A 27823-nucleotide genomic window follows, 5' to 3' on the forward strand; every position below is an offset into this window, starting at 1 on the left:
CCTTTACTTAGGCTAATAGAGTGGAAACCAATAAAATAATAATTTTGAATGCACTAGAATACCATGTAGAGGAACGTTGTTCTTGAGATGTATCTGATAAGGTGAATTAACCGTTAGTAGCCGACCTAAGTTTCCCATAAGCTTTTGAGTCCTCCGGGAAAAACTTCCGACATGTTAAAGAAAAAAATTCCTTCACTCCTAAAATTTGTACTTTCCACATTCACACGCTTTCTTCTTTACAGTTCTGTTTCTAGTACAGTTTTTTCAGGGCAATTGTGTTAAGGAATTTAAAGTGATATTTAAATGGCAAGATCCATTAACAGTGGATACGGGTGAAATCGGAAATAATGCCTTACCCGATTTTCCAATGAAAATGACGGAAGAAGGGCACGAACATACGAGATTGAAATGGAGAATGAGAGCCTTTCTTGCCGAGTCCTATAACTGGTGAATGATGTGCTCATCGTCGAGCCTGATGAAGCAATACTCCCCGAGCCTAGAACGTGCAACAAGACCTCGGAAAATATGGCAAGCGTTGCACATGACTAACATAGGGTTGTGATATCCACACCCAACGGGTATTACGGTGCAGATCTCGTCCGATGTCGATTACGGATCAATAATTTACAAGAAAGGAAGATTTTTATCTTTTTTAGAATTGTACTAGGGATGAAATTCTCTTACTATATAATGAGAAGCTTTTTCTTTAATAGAACACATTATAACACGCGAATTAAGGCAATACAAATTCATTTTTCTTTCTAGCTATTGCATTCTTACTTTACTATTTATTCTTCATTCATAACTGATTTCGAACCAGGGACCCGAACAAGGCCAAAACTAGTGTTCAATCTAAGTCCGAGTTGGGCCTTGACATTACAATTGGTTTGATAACTCATTTTGTCTTTAACTCATTTATTCAATATTTTTGATTATTTGTATTGAATCTATCCACTTATCCTTAAAATAGTGTACAAATTTAATTGTTATCAGTCTTAAGGGCAAACAAACAGAAATTAGGAAATTAACAAGTTGTGTATGTAGATTAGTCTGTAATTATAACAAGTTGATCATCAATTTTTATTAGATTATCGTTTAAGTTACCATTTACATTAAAGACTTATTATTACTATCTTGTAAGTGTTTGATGGTATAAAATAATATTAAACCGACAACATATAAAATGTAACCTCAACAAATTAAAGTGATTGCACATATATACGATTTTCTAGAAATTGAAGTCTTAACCCAATATGTAACTAAAGTTTTTTCAAGTGTCAGGTGAAACAAACCGCTTTCTTGTTTTGTATTTCTTGAACATTCGTACAAAGTACAAACACAGTGTAATAAGTTGTACGGGATAATTTTTTTATCTCACAGTTTTGTGGACCCAGATTTCTGTGGATCCAGATTTCTGTGGATCCAGAAGTGTAAGATTGGAGTCGACAAATTTATAAGACAAAAAAGAGCATCATACAACTAGCGTAAGTTGTACGAGACACAAAATAAAACATCTCGTAATAAATATATGTTCTTGCAAGTCAAATACTTAGTGCTTTTTTGCCTGCAACGGGATAATTCAAATTCTTGCAAATTAATTTTAGCAAACTTTGAAAATTTTCCCAAACACTGGAAAATTTTATCACCAAACAGACACGTGGCAATGGTGTTTGCTCATGCAAAATTTTGAAAAAATCAATGGTAAAGTTATCTTAATAATTTAAATTACATTAGCTGAAAAACAAAAAAGTTACTCCCAAAATACGGTTTTCAAAAAAAATCTAATTTTTTTTTTTTACCATTTTCTCAAATAGATTCTTGTTGTCTCATTATTCCATTTACTTTCCAATTTTCGAACCAAGCAAGGTAATCAATCTAAAGATATTTGTCAAAAAGAAAACAAAATGATTCAAGAAAGATTTATTAGTAACTTACTCTATTTTCATTCAATTTGTCCGTTGGTTAAGAAACCGAAAATTTCCGAATTCGCAGTATAAATTACCCTCCGTGTAAAGAACCGAGCTTTCCCTATAGATAGCTTCGCGCCTCCCTCTATGTACTCCCTTGCCACTCTCCCTCACTTTCCCCTTTTTCTTTCTCTCTTAAAAGCCAATCTCTCCCTTAACACTTTCTCTTGATCACACAAATCTTTTCCTCCTCTTCTTCTTCTTCTTCTTCTCCTTGGCTTATATAGTTTAGTAATGGCAGCACAAGACGTATCAGAAGACCCCCCAGAGCAGCTCATGAACTACAAGGTTTGTCTTGTTAATGGAGTACTAAATAATTCCATTTTTTTTTAATTTTTTCTCAAATTAAAGCACCTCCCTTTATCATGGTATTCTAACATCTTCATGCGTATTATTTCTACAGACTTGGGTCTTGAAAGTTTCCATTCACTGCGAAGGCTGCAAAAGGAAAGTCAAGAAAATTCTCCAACAAGTCCCTGGTATTTATATTTCCTTTTCTTCATTTCTCTTCATAACATGCTCTTGTTAATCTTTTTATGTTTAAAAAATTGTCTTTTCAAATTTCTGTATTTGGTTAGAGATTTAAATATTTTCAGTTCTCCAGTCTTAAAACTTTATTTTGTCTTTCCTTTTTCAGGAGTGTATGCCATTGATATTGATCTCAAGCAACAAAGAGCAACAGTCACTGGTAACGTAGAAGCCGAATCTTTACTCAGGAGGCTACAAAAGTCCGGTAAGCACGCCGAATTATTGCCACAACAGTCTGATCACAAGGAGAAAAAGCCTCTTAAAAACAAGAACAAAGAGAAACCAATTGACCAACAAAGCAAAGAAGCTACAACTAGTCAACCGGATACTAGTATCAACAAAGAGGTGAAACCAAAAGTTAAAGTTGTAGTACCAAAAGAAGCTTCTGGAAAAATTCAAGCTGCCAGCGGTGAAGTACCCACAAAAAGTGAGAAACCCAGCTCTGGTTCAGTTAAACCGGAGGATGAAGCCGGCACCGGCTCAGGTGACGGACAGGCGGGGGCTCAGGGTAGTGAAGCTGGCGGTGAGAAAGGGAACAGCGACGAAGCAGTAAAGGAGTCTAAATCTAAGGGGAAAAAACCAGAAACCGCCTCCGTCGGTGAACATATTCCGGTGGCGGCGGAGAAAAAAGGTGCTGATAGTGATAATGCTTCTGTTAGTGGCGAAAAAAGCGGTGGTGGCCCAGGTGTTGAAGCAAGTGGCAGTACTGGTAAAAAGAAGAAAAAGAAAGGGCAAAACAGTAACACCACGGAGGGGACGCAATCAAGTGTTGCTCCGGCAGGTGCAGAATTCGAACATCATGATATGGGCCCGCAAGCTTTTGTTCCGACAAATGGTAGCCCTCCACGTCATCCAGGTTATCATTATTACCCGCAGCAGGGCCCACAGTACTACGCCCCACCACCAGCATACGTCGTTAGCTACAATACAGCGCAACCTACGAGTACTTATACGGCATCGTATTATGCTCCGGCACCTCCAACTTCGTATGCGTATACGTATTCTGGTCCTGTCACGGAACCTCCACCGTCAGATCTGGACTCGTATCCACGCCAGCCGTTGGATTCATTTGAAATGTTTAGTGATGAAAATCCAAATGGGTGCTCTGTTATGTGATGAAATTACAAAATCCAGGCATTATTATACGTAGGATTTTGGACTATATACGGCTTATACTGCTTGTATAAGTACAAGTATAAGAGGGTTTAATTTTGGGGTTTTATGTATGTAGATAAATATAAAAACGGAGAGAATTAGGGTGAAATTTAGAAAATGCCAGGTGTTAGGCGTTGGGAGCTTTAATCTTTAAGTGGGTTGTTGCTTCTTGTTGAATGTTTTAGCTTTATTTAGTAGACATTTTCGTTTTTAGCCTTGTAATGCTTAGTTGTACTTTGGCCCTTTTGCCTCATTCATCTCTTTTTTTCTCTAATTCTGTGTAAAATAGATTTGCAATTTGTGTTGCGTTGGTGAATAACTTATGATTAAGTAAGTATTCAAAATAAATCACCAAAGAACAAATGTGAAAATTTGATGTTTTTATTAACTCATGAAGTCTAAGGGGGAAAATGATGTTTTTAATAAACAAATAAATACAAAAAATTGTTTTTTATAGGCTATCGCTAGCCATAAACACTTTTGTTGCTAGCCATAATTAATTAGTGTATATACTCTTGCCTAAACCTATCATTTAATTATGATATATCAATGTGATTTGGCGTAAATATTAGTGTGAAATGTGAATTAAGTTTTTCCCGAAACTATAATGCCTAGGAAAGTAGAGTTACTCTTTTCCTATTTTAACTTTCTAGTAATCAGAGATGCAAACAATATATTCTTGGAAAACTTATACAAATGTCTTAAATAAGTACCAACATCTAGCCATTAGTCATAGATTTACCAAAACTAACCAAGTATATATAAAAATTGAAAAACTAAATAAAATAAAGTCTTTCTCTCAAAGAATCACATGCAAAAATCACCTTTCATATTTTTAAGCGTAATTAACAATATTAGATGCAAGACGGAAAGGAAATTTCATAGATGAGGTAGCAAATAAGGTGATGAAATTCCAAAAAAAAAAAAAATCCAAAAATTTAAGCAAAAAATGAACTTTTTCAATGGGTATCGCTGAAATTCATTTAAAACATATAGATAAGTCAATATACAAAATTTGAGGAAGATTGGAGGTGATTTGGATTGGTTTTGTATCAAAATTTGTAATTAAATCGAGTTCAAAAAATTATTTTGCGACACATGTATTCACGCAGGTATCTCACACAGGTATCTCACACAGATATACATAGATATACATGTGATACATAATTGATACAAATATGATACATATGTGATACATTTATCATTTTTTTCCATGTTCAGTTTTTACTTCGAATTTTCAATTCAAGTCACTTCAAAACTTCACCAAATCATCCCAAAACTGAGATTTAAGCTCCTTAAGATGTACCCAATCTATTCTAATAATAGTCATTCAAAAGAAAGCAAAAATTTGACATTTTTTTTTTACAAATAGTTAATTGGCTAATATTACTAATATTTGGCTAATAGTAATATTTTATGAATATGCCATTTTTTGTAATGAGGTACTTATAAATAAATATAATTGGTAGTTTTCCCTATATTCTTTTCTACTTATGTTAATTACAGAAGTAAACAACATTTTCTTTTACAATAAATTTTTCAAGTACATTTGCTTAAATATTCAGAATATTGTATAATGTCATGTTTTATAATTTTTACTTCAAAAAGTGGAGCAATCAATTTAGGAAGTTTGACTTAAATGTTGTAGAGGAAGTAAGTATTAGTTTGATGTCAAATTTGATTTTGCTGATCTTGTCCCATTATATATTGGTGAGTCTCACTATATTCCTCGCTGTTTAGCACGTTTCATATGAGAGCCGGAATATATGTACATGTGATTCGTATTATTCCCACGACTGTGTTCAACAAAGACATGAGAAAATCTTACAACATGAAACTCAAGCAGTTTTTATTTTTTGTTGTTACAATTCGACTTCTAAGTTTATTAGCATGTGCAACTGATTATTTTTATGATCACTTCTTTTATCAACATTATGTTTAGTTTATATTATTATTAAGCGGTATTAACTTATTAATATACACATAATTTCTTTTTTCCAAAAATTATGTTGAAGATAAATAAATAGAACAGTCTGGTGCATAAAGTATCTTGCATTCACGTGAAGTTTGGGGAAGGGCCGCATCTAGGGGTGTGATATAGATAATCTAACCTAATAAAAGCACAAGTAGTTGTATCCACAGTTCGAACCGTACCCCCTAACATATAGGTCACACATAGGAGTGTATAATGCACATGAGTCGGGCTAGTTCCATAAATATTATTTCAATCTTACTTTGTTAAATTTTTTAGAACTAAATATTTGTTCAGTAAAAATTAAAAAATTGACAAACATATGATATATTAAAATATTCTTATGGGAGAATTTTCTTAGTAACACATGACTTTTTTTAATTGTCTGACAATAATTTTTCGTTGATGTACACTTTTAAGGTTAATCAGATTTAATAATTAACCATAAAAATCAACATGATACCTAAATAATGATACATTCTATTTAATTTTTAATTATAGAAATATCACTTCTGTGATGACCCGAAAGGTCATCTCATGTTTTAGAACTTAATTCTGCCCTTTTAAGCTTTGAACACCTTATTTTATAGTGATGACACAAGTTAGAATCAACTATTATTTAAAGTAAACATAAATTGATGCACTTTATAGTTTTATTAAATATTACATCCTCCAATCCACTTTAAGTAATTTTTTGGCCGTTTTTTTTGTGATCCAAAATATTTAATTTTTTCAGATATTAAGAAGGAACTAACTTTTTCTTTCCAAAGCTGCCCTTGGAGTAAAGAGTTTAGGTGTAATTTGTTATATTTCCAATGAGCAAACTAAGGTTAATATGATGAATTTCATTGTTAATTAATGCTAAAAGGTGAATTTCTTAATATGTGTGAAAAGAGCCAAAAAAAATTATTTAAAGTGGGGATTATCTATGAGAGGATCATAAATATTTCTAGACATTTTTTTAAAATATATATATATATATATTTATATATATATATAATTTTAAAAGTATATATAAAAATTATATATTCATATATCGTTTTGGTTTAGATTTTTTTTTATTTAATACCAAATTAAACAAAGCCTAATCAGATTTTTTTATCAGTTTGATATAACCAAATTTTTGGTTTGATAGAATTTTTCGATTCGATTTGAACAACCCTACTTTAAAAAAAATGAATACGAGCAAAGATGTTGATGGCTACTAGAATAGATGTACATGAATTAAATGATATACTAGTAAGTGAATTACTATTACACATTAATTTAGTTTCTCAATTTGGCCTAGCAAATCCACGAGACCTTTTATCTGATGTGTAAAGTGAAGGTGGTGATGACTAGGGAAGATCAAAATTAGGTCAGGGAAAGAGGTACTTGTTTTTGGAAAGAGACAACTTTCATCAAAAGTCACAAAATACTAGTTGAGGTTTTGATGGTTTCTTTTGTCTTTTGTCCTTGTTGCTTAATCTAATTATGACATTAACCACTTTATTCTCTTTTCTTCTTTCTCTCTCCCCATTTTTTTTTCCTTACAACTATAGGAATCCTTTTTGACCGTGTATAAACCTATAACTACACCAAGTTAAGCTAGGGTTGTACACCAAATTTTATCCCCTAGTCAATATTACTGCTCTTTCTTGGACTCATATGAGCTCTTTTATTTTTCATGAGTTTAATATCTATGCAGTCATGATGTAAATTTTAAATAATTTTTAAATAAATATTAATTAGTAATATATTAAAAGTCATAACTAATCTATCACATGTTAAAATTTAATAATAATTAAAAAAAATACTTTGTTGTTATGATTACTTTTAACTTTGTGGTAGTTACTTTGATGCTTGAGACCACTTTCCCCATGTGATCCAAAGTAGTTTGTGTTGTTTGGTTCTAACCTTCACTTCTTTTAACAACCACTCACCTTGGTGACCAAAAATGTCCATTTTGACTCAAATTGAACCGTTTGACGGCCTATTTTAAGAGCTTTCCGTTAGTATCAGAATTTCTTGAGATCTGATTCTAGTTCTAGTTCTAGTTAGATGCTAGTCACTAGTCAAAATCCAGAACTCCTATACCCAAATGACCAAAAAAGAGTTCTTATGGCGAAAATCCTTAGATAGGTTTTGGAAAGAAAGACAATGTTACTTTATCATTGTTCTTTTTTTTTTTTTTTATTTCTATATGTACCGCAATACTTAATTCAAATACATAAATTCTCCCTTTGAAGAATAACAATTGTGAGGAAAAGTTGCGGATTTTGGAATTTTTTTAGGAAGTATATTTTTTAGTAACTTTGATTTGGTTTTTTATTTTTCCCTATAAAAAAAATGTAGTTTCATTTCTGAAAAGAATATTTTAGAAAAAATAAAGACGATGGTTTTGAAATGTAAAATTTTTCCTTAAAGCCTTGATAACAATATTGACCCGCAAAAGTGACGCGCACTTCTTGACTGAATAGGGAAGTGTCCAAGAAAGTTTTTATTGGCTCTACATCATATTTTCCATGAAAAGAATGAATAACATCTTGGAGTCTCCTATCGCACTCATGCTTGGAAATCAATGAATCTTGGATGCACTTCTTTCACGTTAGATGAAAATCATTGATAACGAGAATAAACATTTATTCATATATTTATATTTTTTTATCCGTAAAACGGTACAATTAAATTTGTAATATGATTTATAGATACATGGATTAAATTATGAGAATATAAAGTAATCTGAAAAAAATACAAGCCTGACTTTGAATTGAGCTTCTCCGGAAGCAAGAATACGAACAAAGTATTTAGCAAAATGATGTTAACAGAACTAAACAAGAGGAGTTGCTCTGATGGTAAACAACCTCCACTTCCAACCAAGAGGTTGTGAGTTCGAGTCTCCCCTAGAGCAAGGTGAGAAGTTCTTGGAGAGAAGGATGCCGGGTTTCTATTTGGAAACAACCTCTCTACCCCAGGGTAGGGGTAATGTCTACGTACACACTACCCTCCCCAGACCCTACTAAATGGGATTATACTGGGTAGAGTAAGCCTTTTTTCATACAAATATTCCGTCCCCTTCCATGAATACAAATATGAGATTATACTGGGTAGAGTAAGCCTTTTTTCATACAAATATTTCGTCCCCTTCCATGAATACAAATTTCTCTATTTATTGTTAAATTAGGACATACAAGATCCCCAAATAAAACTCCTCTTTAAAGTGAATAAAGACTTTAAAGATCCAACACTGGGCACATACTTAGATCCAACGTTATTTTTTTGCCAGACTCATTTCCTACTTGTGTTTACTCCCACGTATTCACTTGACGAACATCCACCTGCCATGTTCACTTAACGATAAAGTTTTACCTTATACAATTTTGATGATAAAGTTATCTGATATTGTGCTAGTAATAAATACTTAATCCAATAGTCAAATTACTTTGAAGTAGCAAATACTTAATACAATAGTCAAATTACGCAAAAACTGGCTCGAATAATGTTGTTGTTAGGTTAAAAAATCAATGAAACTTTTGTTTTATGATTTGACTTTCAAAGCTTCACAGCCATATAGTTTGCTATCTAGCCCTTAATAAAAGTTGGGTTGTCTAATCCTTGGTGATTCAATAGTATATTGAGGGTAATCATAACATTGGGAAAGAAGGGAATGATATGCAATTTTTATCTCAGTGCAACTCATCATCAATATAATTGAAGGATAAGCCCCTGGAATAATGGGATCTGTTGGGGTCCTCAATGTTTTGGAAAGTTATCTTTTGCTCCTCTAATCTTATAATCATTCACTTTAATTTGATGGTCCTAGTGTTAGGCTTTGCCCTAATTTTCTTGAAATATTTAATTTTACTTATTATTCGAAGGAAGGACAAAATATTTGTCAAAATTGATTTTACCTTTCATAAAAAATAAACGTATAAATCTCTTCAATATTTGACAAATTCATTCCTTGTAGAAAAAATATTGTGGATCTTTATAAATTGAAGAACCCTCTTTCACAAAATAACATAGTAGCATCCACAATGTAACCATTAAAAGAGTCTTGTTTAGGTGAAGAATTTAGTATCTAATTAACTTTTATATATATATTAGTAGATTGGTGTAGGCCAATTAATCAAAATCATATTAAAGTATATTATGTTTTTTTTTTGTATTATTCTCTTTGTCCTCTGATTTTTCGTCCCAAAGATTTTCTTTGTTAGTTTTTACAGAATGCCTTGTTATTTTCGATCCCAACGCTTAAAAAGTTCAAAACTCTCACTAATATGAAATAACTTAGCTTGATAGTTTCTAATTGAAAAAGAAATTTAAAGTAATAGAATCAAAGGGTACATTCTTCTCATTTTAAGACCAAGCACTTGTTTGTTCTCCATCCTTTTTCTTATTTTGAAAAAAGGTCGGTTGCCTAGTCTAGGTAAGTACTGAATGACAACCTCCTAATTAATTATATATATTTCTAAAAGTCGATCTTTTTCTTTAAGTAGAAAATCTCGTTTCTCCAACAATCTAAAGTAATGTACATACAATTTTTGCATCTTGTCAACTAACTATTCTGTTTAGTTAGTTTTACTAAACCTCTCAAATTTGTAATCCTTCCATTAATTATTGTGAAAAAGTTTGAGCATCTAAGCTACGAGTGAGATTGTCCAAGATTAATATAAACTTTTTTTGAAATCGTTACACAATTAACGATGAACAAATTATCTCTTCTCTAACAAACACCCATGTATAACCAGAGGCGGATCTAGAATATCAAGAGGATGGATGTACTATTGTAAAGAGGTAGATCTAAAATTCTTATTTGACGGGTTTAACTTTAGTCTCTTACCCTGAACCCACTACACTTTTAAAATTAAAGGTTCAAATTATACTTTTTGAAATTTTATTGATATTCACATATATATATCTATACTAAATGCCGAAAACAAAACCGTCTGGAGTGGGTTTTAAATCGATAACTTCACTTGTAGCTGTGCACCCAATAATTATTGTACCACATGAGTTCTTGAGCATGTGTGCACACAACATATTTAAATAATTTTGAAAAAATATTATATTTTTATACATAATTTAGGGAGAGGAGCATGAGTTCACGTGAACCCATACATTAAGGGCTAGATACGCCCCAGTGTATAACTCGGCTATAGCTTTGTTGTTGTTATTGTTATTGTTATTGTTATTGTTATTGTTATTGTTATTATTATTATTATTATTATTATTATTATTATTATTATTATTATTATTATTATTATTATTATTATTATTATTATTATTATTATTATTATTATTATTATTATTATTATTATTATTATTATTATTATTACTACTACTACGTTGCAAGCAGAAAAGAGTAAGCCCAACATGCTAAGCAGGTGTAGTAAAGTTAGTGACACTGTTTTAAAAGGCATGGGCATAAGGCAAGACGTTTTATATATGCCTCAGCGAGGCGTAAGTTTCGAGGCACGGGGCGTAAGCCCCATAGGTATTTAATTTTTAATATTTTATAAAATAATATAATTAATTACAGTATATATTTATAAAATAATAAAATTGCATAAAAAAATAAAGAAAACTATATGTGTGTGTGTATATATATATATATGGGTGTGTGTGTGATTCATCCCCACAAAAATCTAGTCAAAATAATCTATTATACGCTACTTAGAAGCTCAAGTAACTTGAGTCGAAAAGAATAAAGTTTTCTACGTGAAGAAACAAAAAGGATGACTAACCTGCAATTTGAACTTTGAACTTGCTGCTATGAAGGAGAATGGACTTCTCTTTATATTTGTAAAAAAAAAAAATATTCGTTGCTTTTGGGAGATATTAGCAGACTAGCGGACAAGATAAAGAATTGGAAAAAATTAGGGTCTTAACTTTTAAATTTAATGCATTTCAATTTTTTTTTAAAATTTTGAGTAATTACCAAGCTGAATTTTGAGATTTTGGGTATTATATGAAGGACTTATCCAACCAATTTTGTTTTAATTTGAAAAAATCTTTGGGGCTTACGCCTCACTAAGAAAATGCGCCCGAACACCTGGGTGTACGCCCCGAATTGCTGGGCATACGCCTCTTGAAACTTTCGCGCCACACCATCACCCCGGGGCATTTTTGGTGCGGCTCGCCCTGAAAACGCCTTTTGAAACACTGATTAGCGGTTCAATTGACTGAACTGAGAAAGAGAAGACCAAAACAACTCAAATACGCTAGTGTCAAAGTCCATACTTAGATAGGAATTTCTCCCAAAGAGTAGATTAGTTTGTGAGATTTGCATTCTGATTAATATATATATACATATATATAGCCATATGCAACGTGAATTATGCAACCTTGTTGGGCCATCACTGTAAAGTCCTTCAGATTGGGCCTGAGTAGTCTGGAGTCCAGCAATTGACTCCAAAAGAAAATGAACCCAATTAAAACATCATGACCAAAGTTCCTGTTATTCAACAAAGTCTTCCTACTCCTGATGCTGTCAAAGCTGTTTACAAGGGGTTCAAAGATGCAGCCTCGGCTGGTGCTAATTGAAAAGATTAAGGGGTGTGTTTGATACAGTGAAGTTACTCTTTATCCGAACTTTTTAAAAAGAAAACAGACCCCTTTTAGGTTCTTGGTATTTTTGTTTTGTGCAACCTGAAAGTGGATTTTAATGCGTTTTGGATGGTTATTACTGGAGGTATTCATAAAAATCCGAAAAATCGAACCAAATCGAGCAAAAAACCGATACTTTTTGGTTTGGTTTGGTTTTGGTTTTGAATTTTAAAAAACGATCAAATTTGGTTTGGTTTGGTTTTGGTTTTAATCAGAAAAAAATCGAACCAAACCGACTATTGGAGTAGCTATTCCAAATTTATTATTACATCTATATATATGTATATTGTTATACAAAGTTTCAAAAAATTTAAGGTAAATGTTAATAGTTTGCACTTTTAATATAGTTTGATTGGTAGTTTTCTTTTGTTTAGTGTAAGAATCCATTTTGTGTTAAAAATAACATATTTTTAATTGAATTCTTAAATTATTCATCACTATTTGATTCAATTATCATCAATATATTTTGGTAAATAATAGATTTCTCAAAGAGCAATTGATTTGATAATGTTATATTGAAAATGTGGTCGCCGGAATATGTGTTTGGTAGTGTATGTTTTATATTTAAGAAAAAAACCGACAAATAACCGATAAAATCAAAAAACCGACATAAACCGAATCGAGAAAAACCGACTTAATTGATTTGGTTTGGTTCTAATATATGAAAAACCGACTTACTTAGTTTGTTTTTTTTTAGGAAAAAACCGACCCAAACCGAACCATGAACACCTCTAGTTGTTACTCATCATTTCATAATGTATTATTTTGTTAGAACAACGTTTGGCAGATTATATTATGTGTTAGTAGTTTATTGTTTCATTTTTTGTATAATAATTGGTAAATTTTACTAAAATGTTCTTAACGGATATATATATTAGATTTATCAACAAATTACTCAAAATTGTCCTTAGCTACGTTAAGCGCATCCCTGCAATTGGAGCATTTATATATTAAAATGTTTTTAAAAAACTACCTATAGTTTACAAATATTTGGTTCAATAAACTAGTTAAGAATTAAAACAGTGATTCAAGCAAAAAAGAGCGTATGGAACTGTTGAGAAAGGGGTAACTTAAGTGTAAAATAGGAAGGGTAGAATAATCATTTCACTGTCTATGTTAATTAACGGAGAATTTGGATTCTCTTAGTTAGTTAATTACCTACCTATATAATATAAATCAATAGATTTTCTAACACACGCAATAGATATGATTTCATTTCCTACTGCTTACTTCTCTCTCTAACTTATCTCTAATTCATCTCTTATTAACTCTTCTTCATCTCTAGGATTCATACCCTATTAATTCTTAATTAATTTCATGGTATCAGAGCCTACGAGCTTGAAAGTTTATCATAAAGTTCTTGTGAATTCATGTTCAATGGAAAACGAGCAGAATCAATAGGGTCAAGGTATGGTTCATCAGCAACATGCAAGGGAACAATTGAATTCTGGAGTTGGAAACTCATTAATTGGAACTGAAAATCAACCAATTAGAGTCGATTATAATCATCCATTGTTCTTATCTTCAGCTGATGTAAGTGGTATACAAATTATCTCATTTCAACTCACAGGTATTGAAAATTATTCTATCTGGAATCGATCTATGCGAGTTGCCTTACTAGGTAGGAACAAGTTAGGATTAATTGATGGTACATACAAGAAAGAACTGATTTCAGAAATTTTATGGAATCACTGGGAAAGAGTAAATGTAATTGTACTCTCTTGGATTATGAACTCTGTTTCTAAAAACCTTCTTGGAGGATTCATGTATGCTTCTTGTACCCAAGTAATCTGGGAAGATTTATCTGAAAGGTTTTATAAGGTAGATGATTTAAGATCTTTTAATATTCATAAAGAAATTGCAACTCTGTCTCAAGGTACCGCATCTGTATCTGTATATTTCTCAAAACTTAAGGATATGTGGGAAGAGTTTGAAGCCTTGGTACCAACACCAGGCTGTGATTGTCCTAAATCTAAGGATTTTGTTGTGTAACTTCAAAAATTAAAGTTGTATCAATTTTTAATGGGGCTTAATGACTTATATGCCCAGGCTAGCGTCAAATTTTAATAAGGAGTCATGTACCTACAGTTAATGAAGCTTATGCTATGATAATGAGTGATGGAGGTCAGAAATCTATACCAGCCTCTACAGGAATTTTAGGATAACCAACCCTGCAATGATGACAGGAAACTTTGATGTCGTAATGTATTTAAGATCCATAGGAAATCAAAGGTTTAAGAAAAACTATATCATTCAGTGTGATTTCTGTAAACTCAAGAGTCATAGCAAAGAAAATTATTACAAAATAGTGGGTTATCCACCTGATGACAGACCAAAGAAGAAAGGGGGAGCAGGAAACAATGCAACTTATATTGTCATTACAGACAATCCAACACAATAGACATACAGTGGGTACAATGATGCAAGGGGTCATTTGGAGAATTTGACTATGAATACAAATCAGGCTCCTACAACTACTAAGGACCAAGGATCTATAACTGGTCTTAATTTCAATCAACTGAATCAGATGACAGGTTGCATATTCTCTAGAGAGCAATATGATCAGATTCTTCAACTTCTCAATAGAACAGGAACTAGCCAATCTTCTAGCAGAATTTTGAACTTATGCAGCCAATACAACAGGTAATAATTGTAATTTGATGGTTTCTAGTAGTCTACAAGAGTGGATAATAGACACAGGAGCTACAAAACACATGGTAGTTGATCTGAATATGTTAAACAAATCAACTATTCTTCAGTCTGAAAAAACAAAGAAGATATTTATGCCAAATGGAGACATTTCTTATGTTACTCATACTGGTGCTAGCACTATATCAAAAGGGAAAACAGTTACTAATGTGTTTTATGTTCCATCATTTAAATTTAATTTGTTATCAGTGTCCAAACTGACAAAGGAATTGCAATGCTCAACAACCTTCTTTCTTGATTTTCTATGTATTCCAAGAACTCTTCAATGGGAAGGTGAGGATGATTGGTAGAGAAGATGATGGACTTTACATACTAGAAAGATAAGCTATTGGAATATCTTAGCAGTAACAGATGGAATAAAAGACAAGGATCCGACAATATCAACTACAACAAAGGATATTAACTTGTGGCACAGAAGGTTTGGTCATGTTTCAACTGTAATTCTTAAGAAGTCACTTCATAGTAAAGCAGATCTCATAGCTGATACTGTAAAACAATGTGTAGTTTGTCCTTGTGCTAAGCAGACAAGGTTACCATTTCCTATTAGCAGTATTAAAACAGAATTAGATTTGATCTAGTATATATGGATCTATGGGGGCCATATAAGACCCCTACATATGATGGTAATAAATTCTTATTGACAGTTGATGATGATTTTTCAAGAATGACATGGGTATTCTTGCTCAAGCAGAAATCTGAAGTATGTGTATTACTACAATAATTTTTGGTATTAGTTAAACTCAGTTTGACAAGATTATTAGAGTTATCAGAACTGATAATGGCACTAAGTTTATAAACTCAGTATGCAGTGAGATATTTAAGAAACTTGGAATTATTCACCAAACTTCATGTGCCTATACTCCACAGCAAAATGGAGTTGGTGAGAGGAAGCGCAAACATATTCTAGAAATCACCAGGGCTATTAGGTTTCAAGCTGAAATACCAATAAGATTTTGGGGTCACTGTGTGAATGTTGTTGTTTATCTCATAAACAAAATACCAAGTGTTGTTATCAACAAAAAAAACTCCCTATGAAAAACTATATCACAAACCACCTTATTATTCTCATCTGAAGGTATTAGGATGCCTATGTTATGCAAAATTAGTTCAACAACATGACAAAATGTTATCAAGAACCAAAATTGTAGTCTATATGGGATATGCAGAAACTCAAAAAGGATACCTATTATATGACCTGAAGGATATGACCTTCTTTGTTAATAGAGATGTAGTGTTCAGAGAAGATGTCTTTCCCTTCAAGAAGAAAGAAGATTACTTAGTGCCTATATTCCCAACCTCAATAACTTCATCTATAGAACATTCAATGTTCAGTACCTCAGTGTATACAAGCACATGATCAGATATCAGTTCAAATTCCAAGTGATACTGTAGAACCAGAACTTAACCATACCTTAGAAACTATACAGGAGCTACCTCAGGTCTATGAAGAATTTGGTAATCAAACTATAGACAATACAACTAAAGAATTTCAAGACCTAGGCACTGAGATGCATCTACAAAATTCACATAGATCCAGTAGTCCAATCTGGATATAGAAGATCTGACAGGGAAAAAAGACCACCTATATGGCTGAGTGACTTTGTGTCACTTAATATTCATCAAGAGGTTCCATATCCTATCTCAAAATATATTACTTATGAAGGACTGTCCCCAACTTGTCAAGCATATATAGCCACCTCTTCAAGTGTAAATGAGCCTACTGATAGCTATGGATTCTAGTTTATTTTATACTCTTTTTTGCGTGAGTTTTGGATTCAAAATGTATACAAATAGTCCCAAAAGCTTACATGTTGTGCTTGTTTGCAGTGTTTGATCAAAAAAGTGACAAGAAGTCAAAACCAGCTCAAAAAGGAGTAAAACCTGCACAAGTGCCAAGAACAAGTCAAAGCACCGCTGCAGCATAAAATCCATGGCAGCTACAACAGACCCACCGCGGCCGCGGTCTATTTAGTGTGGTCCGCGGTGGATAAGCTCAGAGAGATGCAATTCTAGAGTTTTAAGCAGTGCCGTCCGCGGTAGATTCTTCGCGGTCGCGGAAGCCTCATCGCGGTCGCAGTCCATTTATTGCGGTCCGCGGAGAGGGGATTCAGAGAGCTGGGATTTTGAAAGTTTCAAGCCACCGCAGTCCGCGGTGAAGCCACCGCAGCCGCAGTGCATTTTATGCGGTCCGCGGTGGCCAGATTCAGAGACCAAAACTTGAAGCCAAAAAGCCTCACCGCGGCCGTAGTCCATTTCTTGCGGACTGCGGTACCTTCGTCAGGGGTATTTTTGTCTAGAAAATTTAGCCTTGTATAAATACTTATTTTTTTTAGATTTTAGGGTATCTTATGTGTAGCTGAGCACGTGAACGACGTTTTTGGTCTATTTTGAGTAATTTTGTAGCTAGTTCAACATTAAATCTTCAATTCTTAGTTTGTAATCATATTATATGGGTTATTCTTCATCTAAATATTTGATTTCTTCTATTATTATGAGTAGCTAGACCCATTAGCTAGAGTTGTGGCTCAACCCAAGTATGAGTATTTGATGGGTCTTTTGTTTTAAGACTTAGATGTTTATGAGTGGTTGATATTTGGACTGATTTGTGTTTTCCATGTTGAATTAGTGGTTGCAAATACTAATTTGTGCCTTTTTGACATGGTGTCACGACCCGAATTTCCCACCCTCGGGAGTCATGATGGCGCCTACTAATGCGAGCTAGGCAAGCTGACTATTTGAACAAATTACCTTTTTACAAATTTTATATTCTTTAACAATTATAAAGCAATAACGTGTAGACATCGGAAATTAAAATAAGCGAAAGAAAGCAATAAATTATCTGAATATGTATCTATACAACTATTTGAGCATCGACTATCCAGAACTGGTGTCACAGTTTCACAGACAATCTAAGAATGCTACATACAATGTCTGGAAGATAAAAGATGCATTGTTTCTGAACTAAGTAAATGAAATAGGAATAAAAGGATAGAGGGAGACGCCAGGGCCTGCGGACGCCTGCAGGACTACCTTGGATCTCCGTGTGGACTGAAGGCAGCCACCCAATCTATGGTCCAAAACCTGCCGCTCCGGGATCTGCACATAGTGCAGAGTGTAGTATCAGCACAACCGACCACATCTGCTGGTAAGTGCCTAGCCTAACCTTGGCGAAGTAGTGACGAGGCTAGGACTAGACTACCAAATAAACCTATGCAATTTAACTATATATAATGGAAAAGAAAAATAGTAATATATTGTCAAGTATGAGTGGGGTAACATGCTGCGGGGGAACTATCATTTTAGAATAGAAAGACAACAGATAATTGAAAGAAACAACATATCTCAGATATCAACAAAGAATCAGAAATCAATAAGTGCACGACATCACCCTTCGTGCTTTTACTCTCGTCCTCACCAAAGCAATCAAGTACTGAAAATGTGCACGACATCACCCTTTGTGCTTTTACTCTCGTCCTCACCATATAATCAATATAATCGGCACGGAATGGTACATCGTGCGGCACGACATCACCCTTCGTGCTTTACACTCTTTCCTCATAAATCATACATGGCATCACCCTTCGTGCTTTAACACTCTCTCACCAAAATAATACACGGCATCACCCTTCGTGTTTTAACACTTTTCCTCACCCAAACAACAATCACAAACAATAGGGAAAAGGGAATAAATAAAATTACAATAAGAATCCCGGCAAGGGAACAACATCAAAAGAAACATCAACATCCCGGCAAAGGAGATAACATCAAAAGCAACAATATCCTGGCAAGGGAGGCCACATAATAATTCTCTTCTTTTTCTCACTTTACTTCACAACTTGAGCCAATGCTCCAAAAGGTTCAATTACCACTTATACTTTCACATTTCATTGTACAACTTGAACCAACGCTCCTCAATATTTGAATGTCTCAATTACTTCCACCAACTTTGCCCAACAATAGAAATCATCATCAAAGCATGAATAATACAACGAAGTCATAATAATCATAATATAAGACTCACGGGCATGCTTGACACCAACGTATAGATACTCATCACCATGCCTATACGTCGTACTCAACAAATACCACATAGCAAATAGGACTCGACTCCTAATCCCTCAAGCTAAGGTTAGACCAAACACTTACCTCGATGCCACGAACATAATTCAAGTCTCTACTATCGTTTTACCTCTTGATTCCACCACCAATTCGCTCGTATCTAGCCACAAGTTACTTAATTACATCAATAAATGCTAAATGAATCAATTCTAATGCATGAAAATGAGTTTTCTAAAGTTTTACCCAAAAAGTCAAATATTGCCCCGACCCACATGGTCAAAACCCGAGGTTCGAACCAAAACCCGATTACCCATTCCCTCACGAACTCTAATATATAATTTTTTTTAAATCAGACCTCAAATTGAGGTCCAAATCCCCAATTTTTTAAAACCCTAGGTTTTACCCAAAACACCCAATTGATTTTAAGTTGAAATCATATGAAAAGATGTTAATGGTTGAAGAAAACTAGTTAGAAATCTCTTACAATTGATGAGGAAGAGAAGTTGCCTTTGAAAAATAGCCCTAGAGAGTTTATGTTTTGAGAAGATGTGAAAAATGGTTGAAAATGCGTCTAAGTTATGAACTTACAGGTTGCAGGTATCGCAATTGCGATCAGGGTTCACAATTGCAAACCCAGGCTTTGCTAAGCTTGCATTTACGAAGCAATTTTCGCATTTGCGAAGTCTGAATTGCGAACAAACAGTCGCATTTGCGATGACAGGCCCAAATGGGGAGCATCGCATTTGCGAAGGAAAATCTCGCATTTGCGAGGAGGAGTTGGCCTGGGCTGTTTTGCATTTGCGACTCAGCCTTCGCATTTGCGAACTCGCATAGCTGAAGTCTGCAACTTTCCAAGTCCAAAATCCACCCCGTGGCTTATCCAAAACTCACCCCCCCTCGGGGCTCCAAACCAAACATGCACACCAACCTAAAAATATCATACAGACTCGCTCGTGCATTTAAATCACTAAAATAACATCAACAACTATGAATTTAGCATCAAAATCATGAAATTTCTTAAAAACTTCAAAATTTCCAATTTTCTCAAATACTATCCGATTCACGTCATTTCAAGTCCGTTTCTTACCAAAATTCACAGACTTATCTTAAATCACATATAAGACCTATACCGGGCGCCGGAACCAAAATACGGGCCCGATACCATCAAGTTTTTATACACTTTATTTCCAAAACTCATAAATAATTCCAGAAAATAATTTTCTTTAAAAATTTATTTCTCGGGCTTGGGATCTCAGAATTTGATTCCGAGCATACGCGCAAGTCCCATATTCACGGGTCCAGGTCCGTTTACCCAAAATATTGACCGAAGTCAACTTAAATCCATTTTAAAGTCAAAATTCATCATTTTTCATAGATTTTCATATAATAGCTTTTCGGCTACGCGCCCGGAATGCGCAAACAAATTGAGGTGATGCTGAAAGAGGTTTTTGAGGCCTTGAAACATAGAATTTACTTTTAAAACAAGTGATGACCTTTTGGGTCATCACATTCTCCGCCTCTAAAACAACCATTCATCCTCGAATGGACAGAAAAAGGAAGTACCTGAGTCGGGAAAAAGATGGGGATAACAGCTCCGCATATCGGACTCGAACTCCCAGGTCGATGCCTCAGCGGGCTGATCTCTCCACTGAACAAACTCTTCGATCTCAACTGACGAACATGCCGGTCTAGAATAGCTACCGACTCCTTCTTATAAGACAAGTCCTTGTCCAAATAGACAGTGCTGAAATCTAACACGTGGGATGGATCGCCATGATATTTCCAAAGCATGGACACATGAAACACTGGATGCACGGCTGATAAGCTTGGTGGCAACGCAAGTCTGTAAGCCACCTCTCCTACTCGATCAACAATCTCAAACGGGCTAATGAACCTAGGGCTAAGCTTGCCCTTCTTCCCAAATCTCATCACGCCCTTTATAGGCGACACTCGAAGCAATACTCGCTCACTGACCATGAATGCCAAATCACGAACCTTGCGGTCGGCATAACTCTTTTGCCTGGACTGAGCTGTACGAAGCCTATCCTGAATAATTCTGGCCTTGTCCAAGGCATCCTGTACTAGATCCGTACCCAACAACCGAGCCTCTACCGGCTCAAACCATCCAACTTGCGACCAGCACCGCCTACCATACAAAGCCTTATAAGGATCCATCTGGATACTCGACTGATAGCTGTTGTTGTAGGCAAACTCTGTTAAAGGAAAAAACCGATCCCACGAGCCTCCAAAGTCAATGACACAAGCTCGGAGCATATCCTCCAAAATCTGAATAGTCTGCTCAGACTGCCCTTCCGTCTGAGGATGAAATGTTGTGCTCAACTCAACCCTTGTGCCCAACTCTCGCTAAACAGCTCTCCAGAAATGGGAGGTAAACTGCGTACCTCGATCCGAAATGATAGACTCGGGCACACCATGAAGACGAACAATCTCCCGAATATAGATCTCAGTTAACGTCTCGAAAGAATAGGAGACTGCCACGGGAATGAAATGTGCTGACTTGGTCAGCCTATCAACAATAACCCACACTGCATCGAACTTCCTCTGAGTCTGTGAGAGTCTAACAACGAAGTCCATAGTGATATGCTCCCACTTCCACTCAGGAATCTCAATCTTCTGGAACAAACCACCAGGTCTTTGATGCTTGTACTTAACCTACTGAAAATTCAAACACCGAGCCACATATGCAATGATGTCCTGCTTCATTCTTCTCCACCAATAATGTTGTCGCAAATCCTGATACATCTTCGCAGCGTCCGGATGAATAGAGTACCGGGAATTATGTGCCTCCTCTAAAATCAACTCTCGAAGCCTATCCACATTAGGCATACAAATTCGACCATGCAATCTCAAAACTCCATCATCACCTAAAGTAACCTGCTTGGCACCTCCGTGCTGCACCGTGTCTCTAAGGACACACAAATGGAAGTCATCATACTACCGATCACGGATGCGCTCCAATAAGGAAGAACGAGCGACTGTGCAAGCTAACACACGGCTGGGCTCAGAAATATTCAACCTCACGAACTGATTGGACAAAGCCTAAACATCCAAAGCAAGCGGTCTTTCACCGACTGGAATATAAGCAAGACTACCCATACTGACTGACTTCCTACTCAAAGCATCAGCCACCACATTGGCCTTTCCCGGATGATATAAGATGGTGATATCGTAGTCCTTTAATAGCTCCAACCACCTTCTCTGCCTCAAATTTAGCTCCTTCTGCTTGAACAAATACTACAGACTCTTGTGATCCGTGAACACCTCACATGCCACGCCATATAGATAATGCCTCCAAATCTTCAATGCGTGAACGATGGCTGCTAACTCCAAATCATAAACCGGATAGTTCTTCTCATAAATCTTCAACTGTCGTGAAGCATAGGCAATGACCTTGCCATCCTACATCAACATCGCACCAAGTCCAATACGAGATGCATCACAATAAACTGTATAAGGCCCTGAACCTATGGGCAAATCCAACACTGGTGCCGTAGTCAGAACTATCTTGAGCCTCTGAAAGCTCACCTCGCACTCGTCCGACCGCCTGAACTAGGCACCCTTCTGGGTCAACCTGGTTATCGGAGCTGCGATAGATGAAAACTCCTCCACAAACCGACGATAGTAGTCTGTCACTCCCAAGAAACTCTGGATCTCTGTAGCTGATGCTGGTCTAGTCCAGTTCTTGACAGCTTTAATCTTCTTTGGATCAACCTGAATACCCTCTGCTGATACAACATGGCCCAAGAATACACTAAACTCAGCCAGAACTCACACTTCGAAAACTTAGCATACAACCGACTATCCCTCAAAGTTTGAAGAACCACTCTAAGATGCTGCTCGAGCTCCTCCCAGCTACTGGAATAGATCAAAATATCATCAATGAAGACTATCACGAACGAATCCAAGTAAGGCCAGAACACTCGGTTCATAAAATCCATAAAAGTTGCTGGGGTATTTATCAACCTGAATGACATCACCAGGAACTCATAATACTCATACCGATTGCGGAAAGCTATCTTAGGGATATCGTATGCCCTAATCCTCAACTGATGGTAGCTAGATCTCAAGTCAATCTTCGAAAATACCTTGGTACCCTGAAGCTGATCAAACAAATCATCAATCCTCGGCAACGGATACTTATTCCTTATTGTAACCTTGTTCAACTGCCGATAATCAATACACATTCTCATCGATCCGTCCTTCTTCTTAACATACAACACCGACACACCCCAAGGTGAAACACTAGGTCTAATGAAACCTTTTTCAAGCAAGTCTTGCAACTACTCCTTCAACTCTTTCAACTCAGGCAGGGCAATATGATACAACGGGATAGAAATGGGCTGAGTGCCCGGAGCCAAATCAATGTAAAAGTCAATATTCCAGTCGGGTGGCATACCCGGTAAGTCTGAAGGGAATACCTCAGGAAACTCATGAACAACGGGCACAAAATCAATAGAAGGAACCTCAACACTAGAGTCACGAACATAAGCCAAATAGGCCAAACACCCATTTTCGACCATACGCCGAGCCTTCATATATGAGATAACACTGCGGGTAGAATGACCATGAGTCCATCTCCACTCTAAATGAGGTAAACCCGGCAAGGCTAAGGTCACAATCTTGGCATAACAATCCAAGATAGCATGATAAGGTGATAGCCAGTCCATCCCCAATATGACATCGAAATCAACTATGTCTAGAAGAAGCAAATCTACACGAGTCTCAAGACCCCTAATCATAACTATACATGAACGATGGACTCGATCTACCACAATAGAATCACCTACCGGTGTAGACACATAAATAGAAGCACTCAAAGAATCACTAGGCATGACCAGATATGGTACAAAAAATATGACACATAGGAGTACGTAGATCCCGAATCAAATAAAACTGAAGCATCTCTGATACAAACCAGAATAATACATGTGATAACTGCATCGGAAGCCTCAACCTCGGGCCTGGCTGGAAGAGCATAACATCGGGGTTGGGCCCCACCACCCTGAACTACATTTCTAGGATGGCCTGCTACTGGCTGGCCTCCACATCTAGCGGCCTGAGCTCTACCTCTAATACCTCTACCTCTATCTCTAGCACATCTACCCCCACCTCTAGCTGGCTGGGTGGGCTGTGGAACACTCGGTACCTGAACCATAGCACAAGAACCCTGATGTTGAGAGCTACTCGGTGCTCGAGGGCAAAACCTAGCAATGTGACCCATATCACCACAAGTGTAACAAGCCCTAGGCTGCTGAGACTGCTGACCCTGATGACCTGAATGACCACCCCAAAAAATCTGAAGCGGCGGTGCACTGATAGGAGCTGGTGGTACACTATAGGACTGTTGATCAGAAAACTACAAATAGGAACCACGACCACCTGAAGCACTGTGAGAAACCTGAAGTGCTGATTGAAAAGGCCTAGGAGGATGGCCTCTACCATACGAATCTATGCCTCCAGACGAGGTACCACTGAATCTCCCTTAATGACGAGGCCTCTTGTCAGACCCCTGACCACCTCCCTGCGATAGAACCATCTCAACTCTCCTGGCCACATTGGCCGCCTCCTGGAAAGAAATCTCGCTCCTAGTCTCCTTGGCCATCTGAAGTCGAATCGGTTGAATAAGTCCCTCAATAAACCTCCTCACCCTCTCTCTCTCTCTCTCTCTAGGTGGGAAGTATGATAAGAGCATGACGGGCCAAGTCGATGAATCTGGTCTCACACTGAGTAACAGTCATAGAACCCTATTGGAGACGCTCAAACTACCTCCGATAGATCTCTCTCTGAGTAATAGGGAGAAACTTCTTCAGAAATAGCTGAGTAAACTGCTCCCAAGTCAAAGTTGGTAATCTGGATGGTCTAGCCAATCAATAATCTCTCCACCAAGTTTTGGCGAATCCAAACAAGCAAAAAGTAGCAAAATCGACCCCATTGGTCTCCACTATCCCCATGTTCCTGAGAACCTTATGGCAGCTATCTAGATAATCCTGGGGATCCTCATAAGATGCACCACTAAAAGTAGTAGTGAAGAGCTTGGTGAACCTGTCCAACCTCCACAAAGCATCAGCAGATATAGCTGCTTCATCACCGGTCTGAGCTACCACGCCTAGCTGAACTGCTCCAACTGGCTGAACTGCTGGAGTCTGAAACTGGGGAGATACCTGCTCTAGAGTGCGAGTAGCAGGAGTCTGGGATCCTCCTCCAGCCTGAGAGACGGCTGGGGCTATAGAAAGCAAGCCTGCCCCGGTGACACTCTCCATAAGGCCCACTAGACGGTCCAGAGCATCTGGAGTACTAGGGTAGCAATAAACCCCTTTGGGATGTGAGCTGGACCCATCAGAACTGTCTAGGACGGAACCTCATTATCAAAGTCAACCTGAGGCTCCGCCGCTGGTGCCGCTGCTCTGGGCTGAGCTCTGCCCCTACCTCAGCCTCTAGCACAGCCTCGTCCTCGCCCTCTGCCCCTCGTAGGAGCTGCTGCTGGGGGCTCGGGCTGCTGGTCAGTGGATGAGGAAGCGCGTGTTCTCGCCATCTGTGAAAGAACAAAGTAGAAGTTCAATTAGCAATGAGAAACCAAACCGCACGATAAAAAAGAATAAATGTGAAGTTTTTCCTAACTCTGTAGCCTCTGGGGGATAAATACAGACGTCTCCATACCGATCCCTCATACTCTACTAAGCTTGTCTGTGAACTGTGAGACCTATGTAATCTAGAGCTCTGATACCAACTTGTCACGACCCGAATTTTCCACCCTCGGGAGTTGTGATAGCGCCTACTAATTCGAGCTAGGCAAGCCGACTGTTTGAACAAATTACCGTTTTACAAATTTTATATTCTTTAACAATTATAAAGCAATAACGTGTAGACAGCGGAAACTACAATAAGCGAAAAAAAGCAATAAATTATCTGAATATGTATCTAATACAACTGTTTGAGCATCGACTACCCAGAACTGGTGTCATAGTTTCACAGACGATCTAAGAATGCTACATACAAAATCTGGAAGATAAAAGATACACTATTTCTGAACTAAGTAAATGAAACAGGAATAAAGGGATAGAGGGAGATGCCAGGGCCTGCAGGACTACCTTGGATCTCTGCATGGACTAAAGGCAACCACCCAATCTACGGTCCAAAAGCTACCGCTCTGGGATCTGCACACATTGCAGAATGTAGTATCAGCACAACCGACCTCATGTGCTGGTAAGTGCCTAGCCTAACCTCAGCAAAGTAGTGACGAGGCTAGGACTAGACTACCAAATAAACCGGTGCAATTTAACTATATACAGAGGAAAAGAAGAACCGTAATATACAGTCAAGTATGGGAGGGGTAACATGCTGTGGGGGAACTATTATTTTAGAATAGAAAGACAACAGGTAACTAAAAGAAACAACATATCTCAGATATCAAAAATGAATCAGAAATCAATAAGTGCACGACATCATCATTCGTGCTTTTACTCTCGTCCTCACCAAAGCAATCAAGTACTGAAAATGTGCACGGCATCACCCTTCGTGCTTTTACTATCGTCCTCACCAAAGCAATTAAGTAATGAAAAAGTGCATGGCATCACCCTTCGTGCTTTTACTCTCGTCCTCACCATATAATCAATATAATCGGCATGGAATGGTACATCGTGCGACACGACATCACTATTCGTGTTTTACACTCTTTCCTCACAAATCATACACGGCAACGCTCTTCGTGCTTTAACAATCTCTCACCAAAACAATACACAGCATCACCTTTCGTGCTTTAACACTCTTCCTCACCCCAACAACAATCACAAACAATAGGGTAAGGGAATAAATAAAATTACAATAAGAATCCCGGCAAGGGAACAATAGTTCAACAATCAAGTCCCGGCAAGGGAACAACATGAAAAGAAACATCAACATCCCGGAAAGGGAGATAACATCAAAAGCAACAATATCCCGGCAAGGGAGTCCACGTAATAATTCTCTTCTTTTTCTCACTTTTACTTCACAACTCACTTCACAGCTTGAGCCAATGCTCCAAAATGTTCAATTACCACTTATACTTTTACATTTCATTGTACAACTTGAGCCAATGCTCCTCAATATTCGAATGTCTCAATTACTTCCGCCAACTTTGCCCAACAATAGAAATCATAATCAAAGCATGAATAATACAATGAAGTCATAATAATCACAATATAAGACTCACGGGCATGCTTGACACCAACATATAGATACTCGCCATTATGCCTATACGCCGTACATGACAAATACCACGTAGCAAATAGGACTCGACTTCTAATCTCCCAAGCTAAGGTTAGACCAAACACTTACCTCGATGCCACGAACACAATTCAAGTCTCTACTATCGCTTTACCTCTTGATTCTACCACCAATTCACTCGTATCTAGCCACAAGTTACTTAATTACATCAATAAATACTAAATGAATCAATTCTAATGCATGAAAATGAGTTTTCTAAAGTTTTTCCCAAAAAATCAAAAATCGCCCCCGACCCATGTGGTCAAAACCCAAGGTCCGAACCAAACCCCGGTTACCCATTCCCCCACGAACTCAAATATATAATTTGTTTTGAAATCGGACCTCAAATTGAGGTCCAAATCCCCAATTTTTGAAAAACCTAGGTTACCCAAAACACCCAATTTCCCCCATAAAAATCATTGATTTTGAGTTGAAATCATGTGAAAAGATGTTAATGATTGAAGAAAACTATTTAGAAATCACTTACAATCGATCAGGAAGAGAAGTTGCCTTTGAAAAATCGCTCTAGAGAGTTTATGTTTTGAGAAGATGTAAAAAATGGTTGAAAATGCGTCTAAGTTAT

At 36.6% G+C, this 27823-nt stretch overlaps 2 protein-coding genes across 2 annotated transcripts; both read left to right on the forward strand.

Moving 5' to 3' along the window:
- The first annotated feature begins 1856 nt into the window (after positions 1-1856).
- LOC107785463 (heavy metal-associated isoprenylated plant protein 35-like) lies at positions 1857-3902 on the forward strand. Its single transcript, XM_016606778.2, has 3 exons — positions 1857-2255; positions 2371-2446; positions 2605-3902. Exons 1-3 carry the CDS (start codon positions 2202-2204, stop codon positions 3609-3611), a joined length of 1137 nt encoding a protein of 378 aa, XP_016462264.1. The 5' UTR covers positions 1857-2201; the 3' UTR covers positions 3612-3902.
- Positions 3903-13620: 9718 nt separating this feature from the next.
- Positions 13621-14202, forward strand: LOC142162300 (uncharacterized). The gene has a single exon (XM_075218637.1). The coding sequence runs from the start codon at positions 13621-13623 to the stop codon at positions 14200-14202; it is 582 nt and encodes a 193-aa protein (XP_075074738.1).
- The last annotated feature ends 13621 nt before the right edge of the window (positions 14203-27823 follow it).

The sequence above is a fragment of the Nicotiana tabacum genome, chromosome 7 (genome assembly GCF_000715075.1).
Source record: "Nicotiana tabacum cultivar K326 chromosome 7, ASM71507v2, whole genome shotgun sequence".
Classification (NCBI taxonomy): domain Eukaryota; kingdom Viridiplantae; phylum Streptophyta; class Magnoliopsida; order Solanales; family Solanaceae; genus Nicotiana; species Nicotiana tabacum.

Excerpts from the sequence above, each read along its gene's own strand:
- LOC142162300 (XM_075218637.1), top strand. The coding sequence starts at position 13,621 with ATGGTTCATCAGCAACATGCAAGGGAACAATTGAATTCTGGAGTTGGA.
- LOC107785463 (XM_016606778.2), top strand. The coding sequence starts at position 2,202 with ATGGCAGCACAAGACGTATCAGAAGACCCCCCAGAGCAGCTCATGAAC. Across the intron at positions 2,256-2,370 it reads AGCAGCTCATGAACTACAAG|ACTTGGGTCTTGAAAGTTTC; the intron begins GTTTGTCTTGTT and ends TTATTTCTACAG. Across the intron at positions 2,447-2,604 it reads AATTCTCCAACAAGTCCCTG|GAGTGTATGCCATTGATATT; the intron begins GTATTTATATTT and ends TTCCTTTTTCAG.